This window comes from Arctopsyche grandis, chromosome 1 (genome assembly GCF_051622035.1).
Source record: "Arctopsyche grandis isolate Sample6627 chromosome 1, ASM5162203v2, whole genome shotgun sequence".
NCBI classification, from domain to species: Eukaryota; Metazoa; Arthropoda; class Insecta; order Trichoptera; family Hydropsychidae; genus Arctopsyche; species Arctopsyche grandis.
In genome coordinates, this window is record NC_135355.1 from 15124510 (window position 1) to 15150591 (window position 26082).

Genomic DNA, 26082 nt, shown 5'->3' on the forward strand with positions numbered 1-26082 from the left:
ACTACGTATAAGTATGCACATATATTTATCCAAAAAATTTTACGAAAAAAGTATATTATTTGAGACGTATTAATTCGAAATTATGTACATATGAACTATGACCATATGAAAGAAAAATCATTCTTGAAAAAAAGCCTGATAATCTTGCTTAAATTAAGATTATCATTGAAATAAATCAGCTCGAAACTTGTAATTTTTGCGTTGCATTGATTTTGTGCAAAGATTGCTAGGGTCGTATCGCACATGGTCTAAAATCGATATACAACAAATGTAGACCATTGTCAGGACAGGATTTCACCCGAGGGAGTGCATTTAGTGGGGTGGCTCAGTTAAGGGGAATATTAAATCTGATGCGCGAAACTTTGGCCATTATTATGCGAAAATACTAGCCTTACCAAATATCTATAAATGTACAATGTACATATGTATGAATGTATGTCCCTTCAAGTTTCCCATCTCGGTCCATCATTCATTTCGTGTTACCGCCGTTTAATTATAATTTATTGAGGAAACTGTCTCTCGACAATACGTAATATTTTCCAAAGTTTCATACTCTAACTTCATACTAATATTTAACTAACGGTGAACTGTCAACGGTGTTGTAACGTATTACAGCATTCATCAGAGAATTGGCATCCACACTCTCTGGGTCAACTTAACTGTAGCGGAAATTCTAACTATTAGCATACGCGGATAAATGTAAAATAAACAATATATTTATGTACATAAGTTAACGTCACTTTTTCTTTCAAATGCGAATAAAAGTTGAAGCTTTAACTCTTAAAATTCATTTCTCACATGTATGTATATATAGATATAAAATTTCAGTTCAATAAACTAAAAGGTTTCTAAGAAAAACATAAAAAAACCTCGATTCTCTAAAGTAAAAGTACTACTTCCGGTTCAGATAAAAATATACAAAAAATATTAGGTTATAAAATTTATAATTTCTATTACATGTAAAAAAATTCAGTCCGATTCAGTTAGCGGTTTGGGAGATAATAAAATTCAAAAACTTAAAAAAAAAAAGGGATACCTATAAGGGGAGGTACCATTTCCGGTCAACTTTCAACAAATTTGACGTCATATCAATAAGAATTTCAGTAACTGATACTAAGTTTCAGTTCGATAGGACTAACGGTGTTCAAAAAATTCCCAAAATACACAGGCACATACAAAGATATACACACAGACACACACATTTTTTTCTAGATCATGAAAACGTGATGAGTGATCGATTCTGAGTTGGAATCAGTCAAAATAACGATCTTGAATTTTCGCATGATCACAAAACTTCATCTATTGTTACTACGTACATACATAGATAAAGTAAAAACATTAAGGTATAAAATTTGTAATTATTATCACATGTAAAATAATTAAAGGCTTGGGAGATAATTGAATAGAAGGACTTCAATTTCAATCAACAGTGATCGATTCTGAGTTCGAATCAGTCAAAATCTCGAGTTCGAATTTTCGCATGATCACAAAACTTCATCTATTGTTACTATGTACGTATGTACATATGTACATAGATAAAGTAAAACAACATATGCCGCGTATCACTATGTGTGTCTGCGCCCTTATTCAAAATACATTGAGTGTTTTTATTTATATTGGTCACGAATAAATATGCAAATGAATCTGGCAGTTTTGTCGATGCAATGTCTCTCAATTTGGAGTGTTACGACTTTAAAAAATCGCTGAAATGCTGTTCTTCAAGTGAGTCAACGTTCAACCCTGGGGTATTCAGCCGTGCCTGAAGCATCTCTGCATAATCATCAAACGCCCTTAAGAACCGTCATGTCGAGGGGTCTCCGTCCTTAAATTTCCCTACCTTCGATCTACTTTTTCGCACGCTTACGTCGGATGTAGTAGATGCGCGTCTGAAATGTTGGCTGGTCTCCGAAAATAAGATTTTCTACTTTTTTTTTTTTGGGACCGAGGAATAAACAACGCGAATAGCCGCCCACGCGCGAAATTATTTGTCGCTGATAATTCGGCGTTGAAATATCTTTTGATCTAGACTAGCGCGCATCTAGAACAAATGTCGAAATGCAAACGCGTCGATTGGAATCGGTTCATCGTTGAAAATTTGGCTTGTGCAGGTGTGTTCACAAGTCGTGCAATATTTTCTCAGCGCTCGAATGTACATACAATGTATAATATATATATATATATATATATATATATATATATATATATATATATATATATATATATATATATACATATATTCTGCACGCGCACATTAATACGGGAGGAAAAGCCTGTTCCTCTTGTTCCTGCTATATCCTGCTCGCGCAAATTAAGTGAGTATGTAGCGTTTACCATGCACCATTTTTTTTTGATCTTTCGACTTAAGATCTTTCGATTTTCGATCTTTGCCTTCCGATATTTGCGTTTTCTGTAATTTAACATTCTGTCTCGTCACGGAGACCGGTAAATTGTACATACTAGCGATTAGCACGATGTGAAAATAACATTTGAAATCTTCGATTGAATAATTTTTACGATTTTAAGTATATTTGTAGTACATAGGTACATATAGAGAAAATTTTCTCGTAAACGATTTAAAAGCGAATGGTCTCAACCGAACAATACTGGAAACAATCACCAGTCGCCAGCCATAAAACGGGTTAAGTTAACAAGAGAATGCATTGTGTTGTTATTGAAAACTATTCTATTTGTAGCGCAATTTTTTTTCAGTCGATTCATGTTTATTTATGCATATGCTTTACGATGTGTTTCTACTTCATAATTAAAAGACAAGTATGTAATTCTTGAAGGGGAATATAATATAATTGGACTTTATTTTGAGATAATAGTCACTAAGTACACGGAACCTTAATTCGGCTACTTTACATTTAAAATTGGATAAATTATGTAGATAGATTATTCCTTTACTTTATTTCAAATAATAATGTGCACATACAATGTATGTACATCTGATGTGGTTTTCCAGACGTCCAATCTTTTGCGTAAAAATCAAAACCAAGAAACGAGCGCATTCAAGTAAAATTTGACAGGATTTCAGATTGAGTGAAAAATATCAGGACATACACATACCCGCGTCAAAGCTCATAAAAAATATACCGTTGCACATATAATATGTATGGTATATAAATGCATATGTGGTGCTCGCACAGCTGCATCCCCATTACAAAAGAGGGTTTACGGGTCAGAACAGCCACTGAACGATCCCTACGCACATATACAATGTAGGGATGCGTATGGCAAAAAAAACTGTTGAATTTTTCGTCCCTCTGCTGCACTCGCTTTGTACGCGAAAATGCACCGCTATAATAATAAGATTTTTCGATATAAATTTTACCATAATAATAAAGTGTGTTTTAAACTGCATAGACATTATCAACGTTGAAAAATAGCAACGTTATAAATTTTATAGAATTAATTTGAATTCGGATGCAAAATAAATTTCAAATAACAAATCAATGCAGAAACGAAAATTAATTATTTTTATTTTCAGAACCTTCAATGATCACTACTAATTTTGATGGGACATTTTGGTCTGACATTTTGTCTGTATATATTTGGTCTATTTTTTTTTTTAACTAAATAAATTGCTTCTTCTAAAAATATATGTAAATAATATTATATTTGGTATGGTACAATATATTGAGTATAATAATATTATTCTTCAATAATAAAAAAAAAAACAATTATGTGTCCTTTTCGTGTAAAATTTACTTGTGTTGTTTTATGTGCATTACAAAGCAGAAATCCGTTCGTTTTGTATGAACATAATTTACGTTGTGTATTTCGAGCGAATCCAAAGGTGCTGAAAAGGCGTTTAATATGCGTAAATATTTTTCTAAACGTGCGTTCATCATACAAGGTTGTTTATTATACTTATTTTTATTAGATGGTATTAAGATACACCGACTATTCATCTAAGTTTAATATAACAGTGTTTTTGTTGTACGTATTTTAAAATAATACGATATTTTGTCTGATTTTTGAGTTGCCTCAAGTTGAGTCACATTCGGAATTGTCGATTGTTTACAATTTTCTCGCTTCGTTACACCTGCGTATATAAAATCGATTATGTGTGTGATAAATCGATTTGGAGTTCTTACCTGGATGTTCGATAACAGTTGTAATGTGTTGCTTGCATACACGTATTTATGTGTTTAGAGACGGGAAAAAATTTGCAAAGAAAAACATGTAAACCAAGTATGTACATACATATGTATGTATATGTGTTCATTTATTTTTATATTTGTTTTATTTTATTTTTATTTTTTTATTTCCAACGCGTCACTGTGGCCAGTCATACAATCATAACATCATAATAATAAAAACCTTAATCATAATAATAACAACCTGCTATATCTTGATGGACAAATCATTGACATTTATGTATAATTGATAAAATCAACCACTGGCGTTACTCAACAACCACTCAACCAGTTTAGCATAGTTTACATTGAAGAGGTCAATTTCACCAGCAACCTGGTTGAGCAGATACATCGCTCTAGATATTGGAGAAGTTGCCAACATATTTGTCCGAGCCACAGGAGGAGCAAATAAATCACGATTCCTCAGGTCCCTGAACGTACTAGGTGCATAAAACTTAAATCCATTAAGAACCTGAGGATTGTGTACTATCCCATTTAATAGCTTAAAAAAGTGCTTTCCCGGAAATATAGCACGACGAGACTCCAATAAGTTTAAGCCTAACGTCCCTAATAGGAATGCACTAGGATATAGCCAAGGATAAATAACCATACAATTTCATATAAAGATATCTGAGAAACCGTTTTTGGATTCTCTCAATCATCATTGAATGAGTCATATGGGTAGGTCTCTATATAATGGAAGAAAATTCTTGAATGCTACGTACTATAGATTCATAAAGAATTTTAAGCACCAACGCACTCTGGAATGGTAGTAAGAATCCCAGCATTTTTGTGGCCCGCGAACAAATATTGTCTATGTACCGTTTAAAATAAAAAATATTTGAGAACATGACCCCCCAAATTTTCGAAAAGTTGCATCAAGCATTTAATAAACCAAAATGTCTTAATTTTACAAATAAAACATTATGGTCCACCATATCAAAGGCCTTCATGAAATCGGTATATACTACATCAACTTGGTTTCTCGTATCAAACGATTTGGTTATGTAATTTGAAAAACATAACAAATTAGTAACTGTTCGTCTAAATCCATGTTGTTGGTCAATCAAATACGGTTCACAGTGATTTACCGATGCAAATAGATAGTAGATATACCGATGTAGTAGATAAACCGATGCATAATTTCCTCGAATACCTTGGCAGGAGCAGAAAGAAGCGCAACCGGTCTATAATTTATAATTGATAAACTTTCACCTTTTTTAAAAATGGGAACAATTTTTGTGATTTTCCAAAAATCAGGAAAAATTCCCAGATTCGATGACAAATTGAATATAAAACATAGCGGTTGAGCTAAGGGAGCTTTGCAAACTTTCTACACATACTCAGGAATGAGATTTTAACCAGCCAACAGTTTAGGTTTCAGTCTGTTAAAACCATAAATTAAGTCATTTTGATTGCAACAATCTACATTTAGAAGAATGAACCAGCCATTGTCTGATATGTGCCCATAATTATGAAAGTGGTCTAAGTCAAGAAAAAAAAATTTTTTTAATCAATTAAATATTACAATATGACCGATATTAAACGATAAAATCGACTTTAAAAAAAATAAAATTTTTCTTGACTTGACCACTTTCATAATTATGGGCACATATACTGTTAGACTGACCATTTGCAGATTGACAACTCGGTACGATATTGCTGAAATGTTCCGCAAACTTATCTGCAATGTTTTGAGAACCATGTACATCACAGTTTTCATATCACATAGTTCTAGGCATATTTTTAGTAAAACGTTTAGAGTTACTGTTTAGAGTAAGTGACCAGAATGCAGATGGCTCCTTAGATAGGGCACTTTCACAATTTAAAATATTTTTTACGGCATTCTTCCATGTGATGTTCTTGTATCGAACATCGCTTCGTTTTGCCGTCAGAAATATGTCGATTCTTCTGGAATTAGACTCGCCGTAGTAATCATATTATTGGAATGATATTATTTGTAAAAGATTTCGGTTTTGTACGAATAAAATTAATTTTGAAGTTGCCAGGGTGCGAGCACGTTCCGCTTTTGTACGAGTCAATTATTATCTATACAAATCTTAAATTATGTAACTATGCAACATGTACATACACACATACATACATATATTCTAGTGCGTATTCATTGATATGTGTGGCTCGCTGCATTTTGTCGTTAACAAAGTTGAAAGTATCAAAGTGAAAATTTCAAATGAAAAACTAACGGAAAAGTAGAGTATCTATCTACATATGTATTTGTACGTATTTTGTTTCGAGCGATAATGAATCGAGTCAGCGGTGTGCTAACTTTTCACGAGTGTTAAAAATTGATACTTGAATAAGAAGGCCCGACCAGACCAGGCGAACATGACGAGTACAGAATTTTATAGGGAATTTGGCAATAAAAATAATTATCGCGAATTTAGTGTCTCCGTGCTCGGCTTGTTCAACGACGACGGGGAGGGGGGGGCTGAAACACACGCGTTAAAAAAATGGGGTTTTTATCGTTACTAGAATTCGCGGGAAATTAGGGTTTGTTTATATTTAATATTAGATACATATTCTTCAGCACATTCAAAATAAATACATATTTATCCAATGAATTCATGCGAGTAGAATATCAAGTAATAATCCAAATTAATTAATGTGGCGCCTTAAGAGGGCTGTGCCCCAGCGCCTTGTCCATTCAAACGTATTAGACTTCTCCCTTCCTCAATTATGGCACTAGAGAAATTATTTTTTGATATGCTATTTATATCCACCATAGGCATGTTTCAATTTTTTTATTTTTTTGATCAAATAAATCAAAAATCAATTAATCTAAAAAATAAAAAAAATTGAAACATGCCTATGGTGGATAAATATCATATTAAAAAATAATTTCTCTAGTGCCATAATTGAGGAAGGAAGAAGTCTAATACGTTTGTATGGACAAGGCGCTGGTGTCCAGCCCTGTTAATGAGATTATAAAAGTTAATGAATCATATTGCGAATTATCAAAAAAAAGTTCACGTTTTCATACGTTTTTAAGTGTCTATTTATTGAAAAAAATTGTACCTAAAGCGTTGAATTAAAATAAATTTTTTTAAATTTGATTTTATGTTTTTTTTCTTCTAAATATGTATTTTTTTATTTATGGGGGGGCAGCACCCCCATAGCCCCCCTCCGGCTACGGCCGTGACATGTTCCATTACCTCTGGAACATGTTAGCGAACAAGCCTATGAGTATGACCGCTGTGGTAGGATTGGTGACCATTTATATGTGTATTGATTCGATTTGTATGTCAGTAATGCGGGTGGGAGAGGTGCGGAAGCTGGGGAGTGAAAATGGGTAGGATATTTGCGATGTGTTCGCCTTGTTGGTCGTGCTCTCCATGATCGTCACGCATTTCTTTAGTTGGAAATCTCAACATTAAAATATTACATTTTCATGATTTAGTGATGAAATTATATATCATTATTGAAACCAATAAAAAGTTTTTAAAATGGTCGAATTTAATACCGGTAAAAATACATTTTTTCATGTGAATTGTTCATAGAACAATAATTGATGTCACAGTTCTGACCGCGCACACGGAACTGCTTCCGTTCGCAATTTGGAATTTTTTTTAACAAAATTACCAAACCAGATTCACAAATTCGATACGAATAATAATAATAATTCGAATCGAATATATAATGATAATATTCTGAAAATTGATAATTTTTCTATGATGTCTCCTTTTGATTTGACCTTTAGTAGGTACTGATCGAAATGTTCGGATGTGCGATTTAGTATGCATTAAATTCCCGTTCGGCACATGGGGTTCCTTTTATCATTATTTTTTTTAATCGGCAGGCATTTCTTGTTCCGAACCAGCTGACTGGTTCACCGGTGCAGCGAATGGAACAAAGGGCGCAGGGTTTCGCATCTGCCACCGGTGTGTCATATTGGTCCTAGGCACGCAGTATTACATCAAGGCTTTGTGTCTGTACAATGTACCGTGACACAGGGGGTGGGGGTAAGGCAAGTCGTACGTATGCAGTTAAAAACACTTTCGATTTCAAAAGAAGGTATAACGATAATTACGTACCATCTGTGAAATTGATACGATCTTGTCATACGCGGCGATGCGTGTAACCTCCCCCCCTCTTTTAAATCGACATTAATCGTGAAAATAAATGTGTAATTGAATAGCGCGAAAGGTTTGCGATCGAAGCTCAAAGGATTCAAGTGTGCGGTGGTATACCGTCGATGCAAATTTGCACCGTGCGAACAGTTAAAATGCGGTCAAATTAAAAAACGCACACCTGGAGTTTATTTGCGTTTTTATGGAGGTGTTTGACTCTTTATGACAAAACACGAATGAAATGTATTTTCGGTATTTTTACGTCTTGAAACTATGGTTAGTATATAAATAATATGTGGATGTGTCTACATACATACTTATAACTGATTTATTTTGCATTTTGGATTTCTTCGTGAATTTATTGCCTTTTTTTATCGCTTTCCAGATAATAGTTTGATAATGTTTTTTTTTACCTTATCAGTTGAATAGAGAGCACAATACTAAAAAGACACAATACCGTGACGTTTGCGCCGAACTCAAAAGGTTTTCCTTTTACTGGATGTATTACATACGTACATACGTTCATTCATAAAGTATACGGCAGAAAAAATTCCCACATTTTAAAGATTAACAATAAAGGAATAGTAAATGGTATTCGACATTTTAATAATCTAAAAGTGCAGTTTTTTCCGCAAAAAAATTTTTGGTAAATTGCAAAAAAAATGGTACATTATTGATGCGAAACATCAATAATGTACCATTATTGATGTTTCGCTTCACTCGATGTGTTACTTTTAGTGTTGTCGTTAATATCTTTTCATATAATTATGTACAGCATGGGTTTTCAGTTCATTCGTGATTCTCTGTCAAATTTGTAAACATTAGGTGTTAAATATCCTTAGAGTATGCAAATAAATCTAATCCACTCAAATGAACGAGATCTCGTCGTGTAAAAAAATCTCTCAAAACTTTCATAGATATTCTCGTCGGTTTAGCGGTGGAACCATCTTGTTGTAACTACATATGTACATATTTATATACTTAGATTATCAATTTAGTGATTTTCAGTGATCAGACATAATGATCTCTAAAATACAAAAGTTTTTCTGACTAAAAATATTTATTATGCTCTTTATTTTCAGGTAATTATGGGTGATAGAGCTTCGGCGGAGAGAGCGTGTAAGGATCCAAATCCAATAATAGACGGAAGAAAAGCGAATGTCAATTTGGCAATCCTTGGTGCTAAACCGCGTGGTAATATCACACCTGGTGAGTGACTTTTTATTCATACTATAGTATTAAAACATTAAAGCGTCGAAACATCGTCTATCTACGAGCCTTGATATATTCTCGTCGAGGTCGACGTTTGTGAAAATAGTCAAATGCTACATTCGACTGTGTTTTACTTCCGTTTGAATCGATGTGCAAATATTGTACAGCGCAATGTGAATATAATTTTGACAGAATGAATGATCAAAACTTGATGGTAAATTGCATTTAGACGATCTCAGTTTAGTCTCAAAATAGCACGCCATTGGTGGCATATTTGCATCTAAAAATATCTTGGTCGCTTGTCAGGGGATCTTGACCCCGAAGTGTATCTTCATACATACATATGTCTTATAAATTTTTTATTTGGGTAGTCATATTAGTACCGATCAAATCAGTTTCTATTTTGACTTTTTAAATACATATGTACGTTAACTGTTGATTTAAATATTTGCCTATTATTCGACGTGTGTGAAATTGAGATCCGGTCGAAATTTAGCGTCCAGTTCATAAATCACAAATTAAAAAATGTTATCGAAAGCGATCGCTTTCAACCAACCTTATTAAACTACTTCCAGTAGGTGCGGAAACAGTCAGAGAACATCTGGTGGACGGGCAGCGATGTACAACTATTTATTGTATGTTACGCGTACGGTATTTTTTAAATGTGGAAAAAAGTATACATATGTAGAACCGATTCGATGGTATTAATTACTCAATTTCTAATTTACGAATGATTGTGCTTATTCGAAATTGTTTTTCTTCCCACCTTTTTTCTTACCGGGTATTAATTTTCTGACGCATACGTAAGTACATATGTTTACTAAATGAAAGTTATTGATTTTTTTATATTCTTCACGCTATAGCGATTTTAATGCAAATATTTGATAGCTAAAAGACGTTTTAATGAAATTTGAAAACAATGAATTTCACTCAGACGTAGTAGATGTATACATATGTACATACATATATGCATGTAAAAATATTCAATTATTATTTCGTCACACTTATTTTTTACAAATTCGGATACTTGTTTTCTAAACTTTCATACACACGTCACGTAGATTGATTTTCATACAATATAAATGTATATATTATAAGATATATTTATATAGGATATAGAAAATATCGGATGCCAGCTGGTGAAATACATTCTGGTTCTCGATTCCTATTTCAGTTCTTGTTCCGGGTTCTTATTTTCGTATTTCAATTCCGGTTCCCGATTCCGACTCCCGATTCCTATTTCAGTTCCGACTCCCGATTCGTATTTCAGTTCCGATTACCGATTCCTATTTCAGTTCAGATTCCCGTTTCCTATTTTCTGACTTTGGTTACGATTACGACTAATTGTTATTATTATTATTGTATATACAAAATTATTTTAATGAGTGTATCAATTATTTTTCCGAAACCACCCATTGAAATATCAACGGGCACAATACTAGTACTTAACAATAATAGATTGACTCTCTAAAACGTATCAAAATTAGAAAAATCAGAACGATTTACGATGATTACTTTTGTCATGTTCTCGGGAAAGGTATTGCTATTATAAATTGTTCAACGGTCAACAGTCTAAATTGTAGTACCATGAGATGATTTTTAAACTTGTAGTTATTCTAAATTGAAAACTGACATTCTTGGTTGAAAAATATTGTAGAAGAAAATTTGCAAGATTGCACATGTCAAACACTGTCGATGTTGCAAGGCTCACCAAATATTCAACACGAACATTCATTGAATTGATGAATCTGTTGAAAAACTTTGTACTTTCTGTTGAATTCAGATTTGTGACGAACGATCGATCACATAATGATATGTGGGGACAGTGGTATATGTACATACATAGATACATATGTAGCTATATTGAAGGCGATTTACTGTCCAAGGGTTGAGGACACCTGTCCCGGCTGGCGTGCCAATGACCGTGAAGCGAAGCACGCCGCACGGAAGTGGGGCTCGTGCCACGCCAGGTGCTGCCCGGGCCCTCCTCCCTTTGCTCTCACCCTTCGCGGACACTCACCCCAATCTAGCCACTATGGGCTTGGGCATCACCCCCTTCATCATTGTCGACATCATCCACATCACTCTCGACTGCTCGCAATGGTGTCATCCAATTTCCATAACAACGGGTTTCCAACAAAAACTCTTACAATACATACACACATATTGTACATACTTACCTAAATCATTTTTTTAAAACAAACAGCTAATTCTATATTATAATTAATATACACTAGTGTTTTTACCCGGCTTCGCTCGGTATTTGTAATATAAAGATGGCCAATCTATAGTAAACATTTTATTAAATTTATTTGAATAGTTTTATTTTATTTAAATTTATTTGAATATTCATTTGTTTTTTTATTGAACGTCACGGATTTTACGAACCAAACAAACAAACAAAGATAAATACATACAAAGTCTCTTTCGAAATTATGTATACATATACATATACATACATATGTATGATACATGTAGTACACACGGACATCGAGTCTACGATTCGGTTAAATTTAGATGCAGTTTTACTGATGTAGTTTTTTCCTATTTTCATATTCTGTCAGAACATTTTTGGCAATATACATATGTATATACATACTGTACATAAATCATAACTATATTCTGAATCAAGTATCAATTTATTTTCAAAGCCACCAGTTGAAATGTCAATGGGCAAAATAGAAAATAGCTTGCAATGCTGAAAGCTACCCTGATTAATTGGGTCTCGTGGACATATCGCATTAATTATAACTTAACTGAAATTATAATTAATTTATTTCCAATTGTGTATGTATGTTATAATTACTTAGTACTATCATCATCATTATCTATTTACCATCCACTGATGGATGAAGGCCTCTCCAACATGCTTCCATTCGTCTTTGTTTTGGGCAACTCCTATCCATTTCGTCACACTCATTTTTCTTAATTCATCATATTTTCACATTCTGTCGGGAACCATTCGAGTACTTATTTCGTCCGATCTTCTATCTACGTGACCTGCCCATTGAAATTTAAATCACTTCACTCTCTTTATATCTACTACCCTTGTCAAACTTTTCACCTGGTGGAGGGTACTATTTACAAGTAAATATATGTATGTACATATGTACTTGCGATGACATGAAACTAAAGCAATAGAGTTATAAGTGCTATAACCAGAGATCGGCGTTAGTTAGATACATTTAAAATAACAATAGACCGATCTATTAGTGTTCAAAGCAAGACAGCAAAAAAAGTATGGTTTTTCTAAGAAACTGACAAGAACGAACCATTTTTAATGCGAAAAGCATCCATCGAACGCCGATCTTTGGTAATAATAATACACATGTATTTTATTGCATATTATGTATTATAATAATATGTAGCTATATGTACATATGTATACATGTACAAATATCGCTGGCAACCTGATTTTTTTTACGGATGATGATCGATATTTAATTTGAATTAATATTTTCTCAACAATATTTCATTTTCAATCTTTCAAAAATACATATTGATTTAAATTTAGTTTCCGGAAACTCTCGGAAGTCATTTTAATTTGATTTTTAATTTCGGTACATGATAATTCATATCCCTGCTGCAGGGTGACGCCGCATCCTGGGGACGAGTGCTTCACGTCGACTATTTATAAACTTTCGCATTGTCGAAAAATAGAAGTCACTCGTGCAGGAAGCCACAAAGGTGAAAGGTGACGATTTCGAAAAAATTAAATTGAGGCATTCAAATCTCATTACGTTCATATGTACAATGTATCATCATCATTTACAGCCATACACCATCCACTGCTGGATGAAGGCCTCTCGAACACGCTTCTAATCGTCTCTGTTTTGCGCAACTCTTATCCATCTCACCCCGCACATTTTCCTAATTTCGTCTACCCATCTTCCCTGCAGTCTTTCTTTTACCCTTTTGCATTCTCTCGGGTACCATTCAATCACTTCTTTTGCCCACCTTTCGTCTATTCTCCTAGCCAAGTGGCCCGCCCATTGCCATTTAAATCTCTTTACTATATCCACTATGTCTACTACCCTTGTCATGTTTCTCACCCACGTGTTCTACCTCCTGTCTTTCCTCGTTATGCCGAGCATATAGCGTTCCACACATCTTTGAGTATATTGGACTTTGTGTAGGAACTTGGTGTTCAATATCCAAGTTTCACATTCAGGCGTCATCACTGGCAAAACGCATTGATCGAAGATCTTTTTCTTCAAGCAAAGTGGCATTTTTGATTTAAAAACAACATTCATTCATTCAAATGCACTCTATCCTAATTAAATACATGTTTTTTTTTATTTTTTCTTTATTACCGGACATTTCAATTATTTGACCTAAATATAAATAATTATTTACTAAATCTACTGGTTTATCATCTAATATATATGTATGTACATAAATTTAAATTCGAAATAAAAAAGACGAAAATGTATTGAACTCGCTTTGCCAGCTATAATTGCACACACATATACATATATGTACTTCACTATATGCATATACATATATGTATGGATGTACATACATATGTATATGAGTACATAGAATTTCTACTCATACTATGTACATATGTTTGTAGTACCAGGGTTATCTTTAAGTAAGGATTGTTTTATTAACATAAGCAAAACAATATTTGACGCTGTTGGCTAATTCCTAACTTTTGAGTGCTTCAGAAGTTATTTTTCAGTAGCATTTCAGTCACCATGTCGATCCCCGATCCCACCAATTGATTACTTACTCAAAAAAACAGCAGAACATGTGCAAAAAAACATTTAAAAAAAGTTTTTGATGGGGTTATTGGACCATCCTCCACAGTCCACACAGTCTTGATCTGGCGGTTTCTCACTCTCATTTCTTCTTGAAATTTAGTTATTAATTACTTTATCTATGTTTTTTATGTAAAATGCATGGAGACGTACAATGTACATCAACAACGGTTGATTTATGTATGTACATACATAGTACATCGTACATACGTCAAACTGTCACAGTCTGGTTCAAGATATTGGCAACAGAGTTCTTCAACAAACAATAGTTTAAGTTATACATTTATTTTCACTGTCAATTTTTTAATTATTAATTACGTACGATCTCTGTTCTCGATATATCGCGCATCACATTGTTAACATTTAATATTAAAATAAGTAAAATGGCAGGAATGTTTTTCATGGAGATCTTTATCGACCCTATTGTTTGCTCAATCGAATTCTAAGGTCACTCTGGTCACTAAAATTTCCATTTGTACGTTCCAAAATTGTGGGAATTGGGAGTCGATCAATCACGTGAATGTTTATTTTGATGTTGAATATTTTCCGAATTTAAACACGCCTATAGTTGTCGGTTTTATTCGATTTTAATGCACGCCAAAGATTGTTTTACATATCAAGGTTACCAAAGCATTGTCAACGTTTTGTTGACGAGCTGCCGACCGGCACACAGCTGTGCTAACACAACAATTACATATGTATGTGTCGCAACTTAGTTCGTATCGACGCAAAAAAATAAAGTAAAAAAAGAACAAAAATATCTGTAAAACGGTTTCAATTTAATCAGCTGCTCCAGCTCCCCTCGATCCCTCAATTCTAAGATGGAGGATTATGATTTCAAAAACGGATTCGTTATTTTACATAACCGAACTATTTGCAAGTGTATGCATTATATTATTCGAATTTTAACATCGTTAAAGTTCACCAATATTATTGAAAGATTAATAACTCTACTTTGTTCGGTTCTGTATGTTAATGTCACTGACAATATTTATATTCGTATACCTACCGCAAATACGCCTTGCGTGTGTTTTTGTACGTACAAATGTGTATGGAATTCTATCGATGCTTTGCATCGTACAAATACGTTTGTATTTACATTGTTACGTTTATAAATTGATGTGTGTACATCTGGATTTGAACGTCAAAAAAAAGTCAAATTTTAGCCACGTATTCAAATTAAGCGCTCGGTGAATAATTATCTCGTACGCTTGCATAAAATAGTGGTGCGTTCTGGGCTATGAACCCACTACCGGCGGAAGCTAACCTGTAACCGATTGATTACAATGGTAACCAGTTATGTCAGTGGCTCAGAACCTTCTTCGACGCATGTATGTATAATATGTATGTATGTACATATGTGTCGTCGTGACTGGGATTCGATTGCAAATCATTTGAACGTCTACATAGGTTCCCCCATATCCTGTGTGGAAATGATTCATCTCTGGTTCGAAATGCAGTTAAGTTTTGATGGGGATGTTTTTTAGGGACGTCTGGTGGGGTGATTCATCGTTTGTACACATGTATATATGTGTGTATACGAAAGTATATAAATTTTTGCAAATATACATATATATATATAGGTAATTGATACACATTAATTGTATTATAGGTATATTCTGCTTAAGCACTTCTCTAAGGTCTGTCGTTTTACTTTTGTTTCTAAATAAACGAATGATGGACATATGTATACATACATATGTAGGTCCATATTTGTAAATACATAGTTAAGATAACAACTTATTATAATTGAGTCAGAAATTCATATTTTAAATTTCGAACACAGGACAAAAGAAGCTGGAACAATGCAGCAGCCGCATTATCAGCGCTCCGTACCAGCTCCCGGTAAAAACCTACTACTACATTTCTGCTCCGCAATCCAGACACCACCAACACCCAGACAGTTAGATGTTTCAAATTTGATTTATCGTTTTTTTTATTTGAAAGTTAATACAGTGTTGATATACGTTTTAGACGACCTATTGTGTCTTGACACGACATGACATGATGCAACGCGGTACGACTGATTTTAGCCGAAATGTACAAGGTGATGGTACAGACCCGACGCGATGCAACATGACAAATATTATCGGAATATTAAGCGCGTAGTTTTATGAAATAATATTTTTAAAGAAGGATTTTAACTTTTGTCGTGAATTATCCAAAATGAATAATGGGCCAAAGTGGCGTGACGAGTTGACAATAAAAATATGGCCAAATTCAGGCAACAGCTGCCTATAAGTATTTTCATTATAACGTGGGTCACAGTTGGAAATGCTTAAATATGCACGTCTACATTATTTAAGTATTTTGTTCTTTTACAAGTTAAAACAAGAATATCGTTCTTAAAATCACTAATAACTTCTAGATTATATCTCGCATAACGATAATACTTATTTATGTATATCCTTATTCGTTAACTAGTCAATGCTATGCGAATAATTTATGCAATTTTTTATGAAATTTTAATTATGTTCACAAGAAAATTGTTACAAAGTTGAAATAGTTCAATATTTGTAACACAACAATCTCGTTTGGTTTTCCTTTCTGCAGCAAGGGTGTGCATTCAAGCCTCGATAGTTTTTTTTCATGGATGAAAGTTTAAAAGAAACCTTTGAAAGGCACTGAACCCTTCCAAAACATATCTACGGTCTATATTAAGATACCATGAGATAGTCTACCAAATTTGGCAGTTCTGTTTCGAGTTGTCACTACATTTAACGGAAATAATACTTCGTAAAACTTCCCTGCGTGGTAAAGAAATCAACGAGATTCTGCAGGCCAGGAAGTCAGGCCCACCGAGCTACCTAATGGTCGAGCTTGGGCCAGAAGGTCTGGAGAGTTCAAAGAGTTAAAACCATGAACTAAAAAACACCATATTCCGGGCTCTTTGTATAGGAATTATGTGGATACCGGTAAATTTTAAAATTCACCCTAAACTATTTTATCGCGAATTAAAGCATAATATTACATTAAAATCGATGCAATGGCGTATTGTGTATTAGGTTGTCTGGAATTTGTTGATTTTCAGTATTAAATGTGGCAATTTTAAATTGATAAATTCACTAGCAACACACCAACCGTTATAAATGCGATCAGACGGTTGTTTCAATTATGATTGAAACTTTAAATAAATAAATATGATTTGGTTAAAAATAAAAATTATTTATTTATTATTTTTACGAATTTACTTGAATGCATTTATATTACTTTATTCACCTGAGATTTATTTTTAATTATTTACGATTCAATCTAGGTTCACGTTTTTAGGAATAGTATCTAATATACGGTTACCACACACAGTTATCTAATCCACGATTTTTTTTCATTTATCGGTAAATGTTTAGCGGTAAATGATTTGCCGGTAAATTGCAATCCCTAATAGGAATCCTTCAATTCAGGACTCCGAGCCATTCTAAAACGATACATACTTTATTTTTACATAAACATACATACATATATAGAGATACATACAGGGCCGCCGAGAGGAATCCCGGGCCCTGGGAAAAATAATTTCGGGCCCTATGACAAACTTTAAAAAAATATCTTTTAGATCTAAATATTTATCTATCTAAAATTTTTGATAGATTTTTCTTTTATTAAAAATATATCAAAAATTTTAGAAAAATACCTTTATGTTAGTTGTCATTTTTTAAAAAAATGAATAAGAAAGTATGATATAATTATCTTTTTATTTATCCCATATTAATTGTATTGAAAAAGTCCAACTTAAATTTATTAAATCCTTACGCTACCTTTTTCTACCTATACCCATTCTACTGTTCCCGATATTTTAAAAATCCTATCTTTTAACAATCTTTCTGTCAGGCGACGACTTACTGATGCTACATTCTTCTTTGAGCTCATAAATGGTTTCCTTGATTGTTCTGATTTACTGAATAAGGTTGATTTCAGGATCTCATTTTCTAGACACGTTGCACTCTTTTCACTCAATCCTTTCAATACTAATTCCCAAAAATATTCTTATATGCAGCGTGTTTATCGTATGTTTAACGGGGAGCTGAATGAGTTTGATCTGTTCGATATTTCCCTACATCAATTCAGAATTAACATCAAGAGAATCTTGACCGATTGATCCATTTCTTCTTCTATTCTATTTTATAACCTTTTTCCAATATTTTAACACTTTAGTTTAGTTATGCAATGTGCTATTTAGTCATGTTATAGCTTTAATCTTTTCTTTTTCATTTGTTTATCTTGTATTTATCTTTGTAAAAATCTGTAATTGGACTCGGATGTTATATATATTATATATTGACTCTTTGTTTTCATACATGTCTACATTTTGTTGTATGTTGATTTTTCAATAAATAAAATAAAATAAAATATAACAAGTACGATTTCCGACACGGGGCCCCTCGACTAGTCCGGGCCCTGGAACTTTACCCTGGCTCCCCCCCCTCTTGTCGGTCCTGGATACATTTATGTATAATTGAACTGTGATATAGGTACATACATAAGTATGTAAGTGAAAGGTTCCACCCCTCCACGAGTGTCTGGCGAGGTACCCTTGCTTGGGTCTCATGTGAACCCCCCTGTGCGGGGGGTTGGATCTGCGACTCGTTTTGACCTCCCGCGTCGGTCCACGGATTGGTCCGACCCCGTAAATGGATTAAAAAGAGTGGGTTTCGATCCAGTCGGTTGTTTGTTGTCGGATGTTCAGGGGAGCGCAGCCGGTGTGCCGCGCACATCTGTTGGCCCCCATTGAGTGAGCGCCAAACCATATTTCTTTCTTCGGGCCAACTACATCACATGTTCTCCAATACGGTACTATTTTTAGATTAGAATACACGTAGACGTATCGCTCGCTACGCACTCTCTTATCGACAGATAAAAAGATCGACGCGTCGTGGATGATTATTGCATCGCAATCGGTGTCGGCGTAACTTGTGTGTTCCGTTTCTAAGCGTTCATAATTGGAATATTTGATTTTTTTTAAATGATTTCCTCGCCCACCTTCTGTCCGATTTTTATTTTGATCTCTTACATCCACTGTCTAACAATAAAAATTTTTTTTTTCGGGATGTGATGTGCATATGTTCATATGTATGTATGTTTGTATGTGCGATAGCGTGGATAAGTATGGGGATTTCAAAAAAAAAAATTTTAGAACACCCGGAGTATACGCTATGCATAGGGTTATTGCGTGACGCTCGAACGTGTGATCGAATCGTGTCGAAGAGCGGTCGCGAGGAAGTGTGGAGGTGTGTAGAATGTCTGACATGTGCTCCTGATACTGAGCGCCGAGCGAGCGTTGCAACGAGTAACGTCAGCGTGAGATGCGCGGAGCGTACACACATACACACATTTACGAAGACACACACATTTATTCATCATTTGGAACGGGTAAACGGCGCATTAATATACGTTCAATTACCTTGCACTATATTTATGTATAACATTTTAATTCGCGTATCAATTCCTTTCCGAATTAAAATCAACGGACACAACACTAGTCTATCATAATGAGGAGATACTTACATTTGTAGTTCTATTTTTTCCTACAATTGATGCTATTGCTTGTTTTCGTACTTTCATTTTATATGGATGCCACATACATACATATATTAGTCCGAGTTTAATAAAAGTGAATCCTTATATAAGGTTCTTTTTGTTGGCAATATTTTACTGGGAAGTCAAAGTAATATTTGTATAATAGGATATTTGTTCACTTTGCGATACATGCATATGTATTTATTTTATTAGTCTTATGAGCAAACTTCGGCGGCCAAGATGCCGCCATAAAATAGCAATATACCTCTCCATTATCTTGCAAAAAAAGGTTGACAAAAGCTGGTTTTGGACGGATTTTTTTCAAATATAGACCGCTCCATCAGTGTTCAAAGCAAGAGAGAAAAAGCATGGCTTTTCTAAGAAATTGACGATAGTGACCCATTTTTTGTGTGAAAACCGATCTTTGCTTACGGGAGTCAGAATCCATTATTTTGACGAATTGATTTTGCACAATCGCGTGTTTTTTAAACAATTGTTTGAAATAACGTGCGTCATTTTTTGAAAATTCACAAAAAAGCGAGCTCGATGAGGATAAATTAATTTTAAATAATTGTTCATCACCATGACACACTTACATACATATGTATGTACTTACACCCTGACTCTATAACTCTAATGATGTTATATGAATTGAATTCTTTGCGATACGTTTTTATACCTTACGTAAAATTTACAATATATTTTACCTAAATTATGTATGCGTTTTAAAATTTGCTAAACAAAATTCACGTATATACCCAGTGGTGTCACCCTAATTTTGGAACAACGGGCTACCAATTTTTTTTTCAAAATTTGTAATTTGTTACCTTTACCGGTAAATTGTTACCTATATCACATCTATCTATCACATCCTCTCCTTTATTTTGTCTTCTGGCGTCACTGGTCATGTCCAGTGTTACCACTGCACAAACTTCATGCACAAAACCGGTGGGTTAACACATATTTAAGTAACGATCTTAAAGCAACTTTTGTTCGTATAAAGGAACGACAACAATTAGTTAATTTCCATGATATCACAAGGTGATGAATATGATATTTTTAATACAACCAATATACGAAAAAGATTTACAATGATGATATTGCGGTCACTTTGGGAAAGGACCTCTCCAGAAAAAAATAAAGAAATTAAAGCAATTGTGAGAAAGGATATTACTAATTAATCATCTGATGCCCAGAGATCGGTGCTGGATAGATGCTTTTCAAATCACAATACACCGCTCCATTAGTTTTCAAAACAAGAGAGCAAAAAGGTACGGTTTTTGACAATAATTGAAATCAAGAAATTGACAATAGTGAAACATTTATAATGAATACGTCGCTGTCAATATTTTTTTTTTTTTAGTATTTTATAAAATATTAATTTATAAATAATTCATTGCTATTAACACATTTTTTGTAAAACATAGATATGTATGTATCTTATGTATGTATATAATAAATAATGTTAGAGCAAAAATAATGTTTATTTTTTATATTTAAAAAATCCGGTAATTGGTAAAATAGCAACCGGATTACCGGTAGACGAAAATTATGGAAAGTTGGACTCCCTATTAGTATTTGAGTCACATTGACTGTCAGTATTTTCCATCTTTAAAAAACGAAATCTTGCTGATAATGTTAATTCGTAACATTGATTTATATTTCAATTGTATCGTCAAATTTAAATATAGCTCAATTGCACTATTCCGTCTTAAATTTAGATTGGTGGTATTTCGGGAAACTCTTAAATATTATATGTTGAACAGTATCAGAATATTCTACTTCTACGTTTTAATTCGATACATTTATGATTAATTTATCTTTTATTTCGTGTCTAACTGTTTTGTAGATGATTGTGCAAAATTAGATATTTTCGTATAACGCTATTATATATGTATATATACAAACAATCAACATATGTAGGTACATCGAAAAGTTTAAAATGAATATTGAAAAAAATAGCCGATAGTGAAAACGGACAAGTGTTAAATATATCGAGTCGGTCGATAACACTTCAGTTTATGACAGACGTTCTAATGCACACACTTCGATAAACATGAGCTTAATAAAAAATGGATTTAACTATTCGTGGTTCAATATTTGATTGTATATGCGACAGTAGCCATGTTTTAGTGTAACGATTTCCCGTATATGTACTTACATATACATATGTATTTAATAACGTCGCTAAATGGTGAAATTTTTAGTTGTGAATAAAAGCAAAATGTCATCATATTTGAACCGATTGTGAAACATAAAACTTTTGGATTACGGTGAAACCTGGTAATTAAAAAAGTTCATGTTGCAAGAGCTTAAAATTTTGTACGGTTTCTTTGGGAGGGGTCACGGATCGCATTGTTGAATGAATGAAAAATGGAGATCATCCACTGCAATTGATTTCACTAAATCCATTTTTATTAAGAAATTCCCTAATTTATTTTTCATACCATACAACATTTTTATATAAATTAATAGCTTACATAAATTAATAGTTTGTATGTATGATTGTATTTACTTATTATATGCACATATGTACATATGTGCATACGAGTATAAACAATCCCTATGGGCCGGGCCACACCGTGCAACTTTGTCGGCCCACTAGTTGCGCGACACGAAAAAATGTGTGGAAATGTGTGCGACAAACAAGTTGACGGGTGTGGCATGTCCCATCTACCTACATGCATTGGTCTGGTCGCCCTCAACCAAGTCGCTCGCAAGTTGCACGGTGCAGTCCGGCCCTATGCGTGGCAATTAATATGCAAATTTGTGTTTGTTTTTTTTTTCTCTTTTAATAAAAGGAAACCCGTTTTTTTATGTATCACTCGACATATTTAGTAAGAATATGTTATACTAGTGAATAGCCCGATGAAACATCATCGCATGGGTATAAAATTATTATATACCCGTATAAAACTAAAAAAAAAATCCGGAACCGGAACCATTATTTTCGTAGACTCTCATAGATAGTTTTCAATTCTTTATTTTTAATAATTTTCAATTCTTAAAGTTAACGTTAACAAAATGTAAATTAAAGTTAACAAAATGTAATATTTTCCGATTATACACAAACGGTCATTGACCTCGTAACGTTGAATATTATTATTACACATAACAAATTACGTGCATATACATACATATGATGTGTATTTACAAAGTCGTCTCGTCGAAAAATGAATTTATCGATTTTTATCGATTCGTTCATTATGTTCGGCGAGAGTTAGGACACACACACACACACACACACACACACACACACACACACACACACACACACACACACACACAGAGAGATTACCGTCTTTATATATATGATGTATGAACCGTACACCTACCACTCAAATTGTTTGTATTTTGATGCCATTTTTATAAAATGAAATTCATCAATCATTTCATTAAATAAGTATTTATTATGAACACAATATTTTGATTGCACGATTTGTGTAATTGTTTTTGTTTGTAATTGATATTTTTATTAATATTGAAATATTGTGTTACAATTATTATTTACCTTATACTAATTTATTTACGTGACTATATTTGTACATTATCTACTATAGTCTAACCTTTCCCTTTAACTGCCACCCTTCTTTTAACCTCCCTCTTTGTACATGTACAAATGTACATATGTGTATTTGCGTGTAACGAGTAGGTATACATACATATATATGAATTTACATATATACATATGTTTACCTACGTATAGAATATATGAGCAGTTATATTTGAAAGTGGCATTAGTCCACTTTTCTTCATTTTGAGAAATATTTTACAAAACATTAAATTTAATATTATGCGTTTTCCGATATTTAAAAAAAAACTGGTTGCCTGTAATAAGTTTATTCCGCTTTTCCGAGATTCTGGACATATCGAATTGAAAGAAGTGATAACAATTTGTGAATTAATGTTTGTGGTACTGAAAATTGGACTTCCACCACTTCAAATATAACGGCTCATATGTAAATTAAAAATATAAGAGTTGTAATTTAAAATATAATATACGCATTCATGTGTGTAATGAAATAAATTGACTTGATATTATTGGTATAATTATCTTATTGGGTAAATATGTCATTTGATATTATATAACATAGCAGATTGATTAATAAATAATAAGTGTGTAGCAGTGTCGTGCTGTCATTGGACTCGGGGGACTAGGATAGTCCTATAAAATCATTCCCCTAAGATTTTAAAATTCCGGCAATTCTAACACAAAATATTAAAATATTGTTGTTCCATATTGATATTGTTCACTCGGATAAGCTAAGTTCAGAAACCGTAATCGGTAGTGAATTGATATGGTATGGTCCGCCGCGTCGTTCGCTTGCGTGGACTCGCCATCTCAATTCTGTTCCTTTCGTGGTATTGGCAAATTATTGTGTACATAGAGGCGTTCGGTCGAAGACAAAACATTTTTTAATTCACTCATCTCTTCAAGCATTTATGGAATTTTCACTAAGAATATCCTGATTTGTGTCAATCAAACATATTATTACTGGACTATTTTTTGTTGTATTATTAAAATGACACAAAACTTTTTGAGTACAAATATGGCAAGGGAATCGGCTCGCAAAATGATTCCCTCAGAACGAATCAGTGCGGAACGCGCGGAAACAAATATCGAGGCCTTGAACTGTTCAATAATTTAAATATATATTCAACATATTCGCCTCCATCAATTATTCGACAAATCATTGGATTGGATTTTGAATGCAAATATGATTTTATTAAGAAAGGTAGGCTACTACGGATATTTCTGCTAGCACAAAAATGAAAAGTATACTCTTCACTTCAAGAATGATTATTATAATTAAAAATTAAAAATATTTTTGTCCGTACCAAATCCCCTGTTTTGAAAGTCACGGCATACCACTAGTGTGTGGCTGTAAATATTAGAATAGTTAAAGTAAACAACACAAAATTAAAGATAAATTATTCATTCATTTAAATTTTTGAAAGGCAACCAATCACAAAGTGGAAAAACTTCAAACGCTTCAATATTAATATATGTACAAGTGTGAATTTTATAAAAATTCTGTTGAATTCACCATATGAATAATTTTTTTATATATTGACGACAACCAAGGAAATCATTTAAGTTGTCATTTGTATTTTTGTCATATGACCGTTGATTTTCGTGGATTATTATTAAAATTTTATCAGAGCTAATAACTATGCAGAAAATGGGAAAGCGTGTATTTTATGTATGTATTTTAATTCCAAAGTATGTTTCGTCGGTTGTTTAGATAAAGCGTGTTCGTCTTCTAAAGTGGGCCATTTGGCTTTAGTATTATTTTTGTGCACCGGAACTTAACACGTCGTAAGCTGGAGATAATGGTCGAACGGGGGGGCTTATCTAGCAGGAAAATTAGTGCACACTTTACGAATGAAAAATGTAACACCCCAATTTTTCACCACTCGAAGCTGTTGTCGCGATTTTAAGTTCTCTTTCAAATTTGGTCAAAGAAATTCATTGCGGGGACGAGAGGTTATTCACTGCAAGTTGTTCACTTAAATTTAGCACCAAACAGCGGTTTCAGCAGACGTAAATATTTGTAAATTGTAGCTATGGAAGCGATTCAACTCAAGCACTGGATATAAGAGAAAAATATTATTATACATATACAATATCATTAGCCAGATGCTAAATTCTAATATATATCATATGTATGTATGTACATACATATGTATTTATTCACATTCAAATTTTAAAAGAGATTTTTATTGTTTACAGCTACATATGTATATATGTAAATACTAGGGCTTCTAAGCCGGCTTAAACCGAAACCGAAAAACCGGCTTTTTGATTATTTTTCAAAAAATCAAAAACTGGGTTTTTTTTGGCTCAATCAACCGGCTTTTTAAGGTTTCCTTTAATTCATGTTTGTTTCTTCAAAACTAACAATTATGAATTTTAAATTTCTATGAAAGATCAGAAAAAATGTGTATTTGATCCGAACTGTCTTAGGGAATAGGCGTATATTTATTTGAACAGCAAAGAAAACAGCACGGCACTTAGCGGTGGCTTTGAGATATAGTAATAGACGAAGACTAGGTCATAAACCAAGAAAACATTATTGAAAGTAGTTTCAATAACTTACACAAGGCCTTTCAGAATTTCGGCAAATTGGGTTTTCCATAATTTGTAGTGTTTGCGCGTTCTTTTTATTTAAATCATTTAATTTTTACTTTTTTTGTGCATATTCAGGATCTGCCATTTTACAGCTGTGATATTTGTAATAATAATATGTGTATATGTAATAATGATCTTATGAAAGTTCAAAATGTTTATAACTTAATTTAATTTATAAGCAATTATTTTTTTGCATAATATAATATATATTTACATTTTTTTTTCGAAAT

General features: G+C 33.2%; 1 protein-coding gene across 1 annotated transcript in view; it reads left to right on the top strand.

Moving 5' to 3' along the window:
- Nucleotides 1–26082, top strand: part of LOC143913525 (RNA-binding protein 24-like) — a 54016-nt gene that overhangs the window by 6481 nt on the left and 21453 nt on the right. Inside the window, exon 3 of the mRNA XM_077433376.1 lies at nt 9313–9439. Within this exon, the coding sequence (XP_077289502.1) occupies nt 9313–9439 (127 nt within the window). The remainder of the gene's footprint in view (nt 1–9312; nt 9440–26082) is intronic.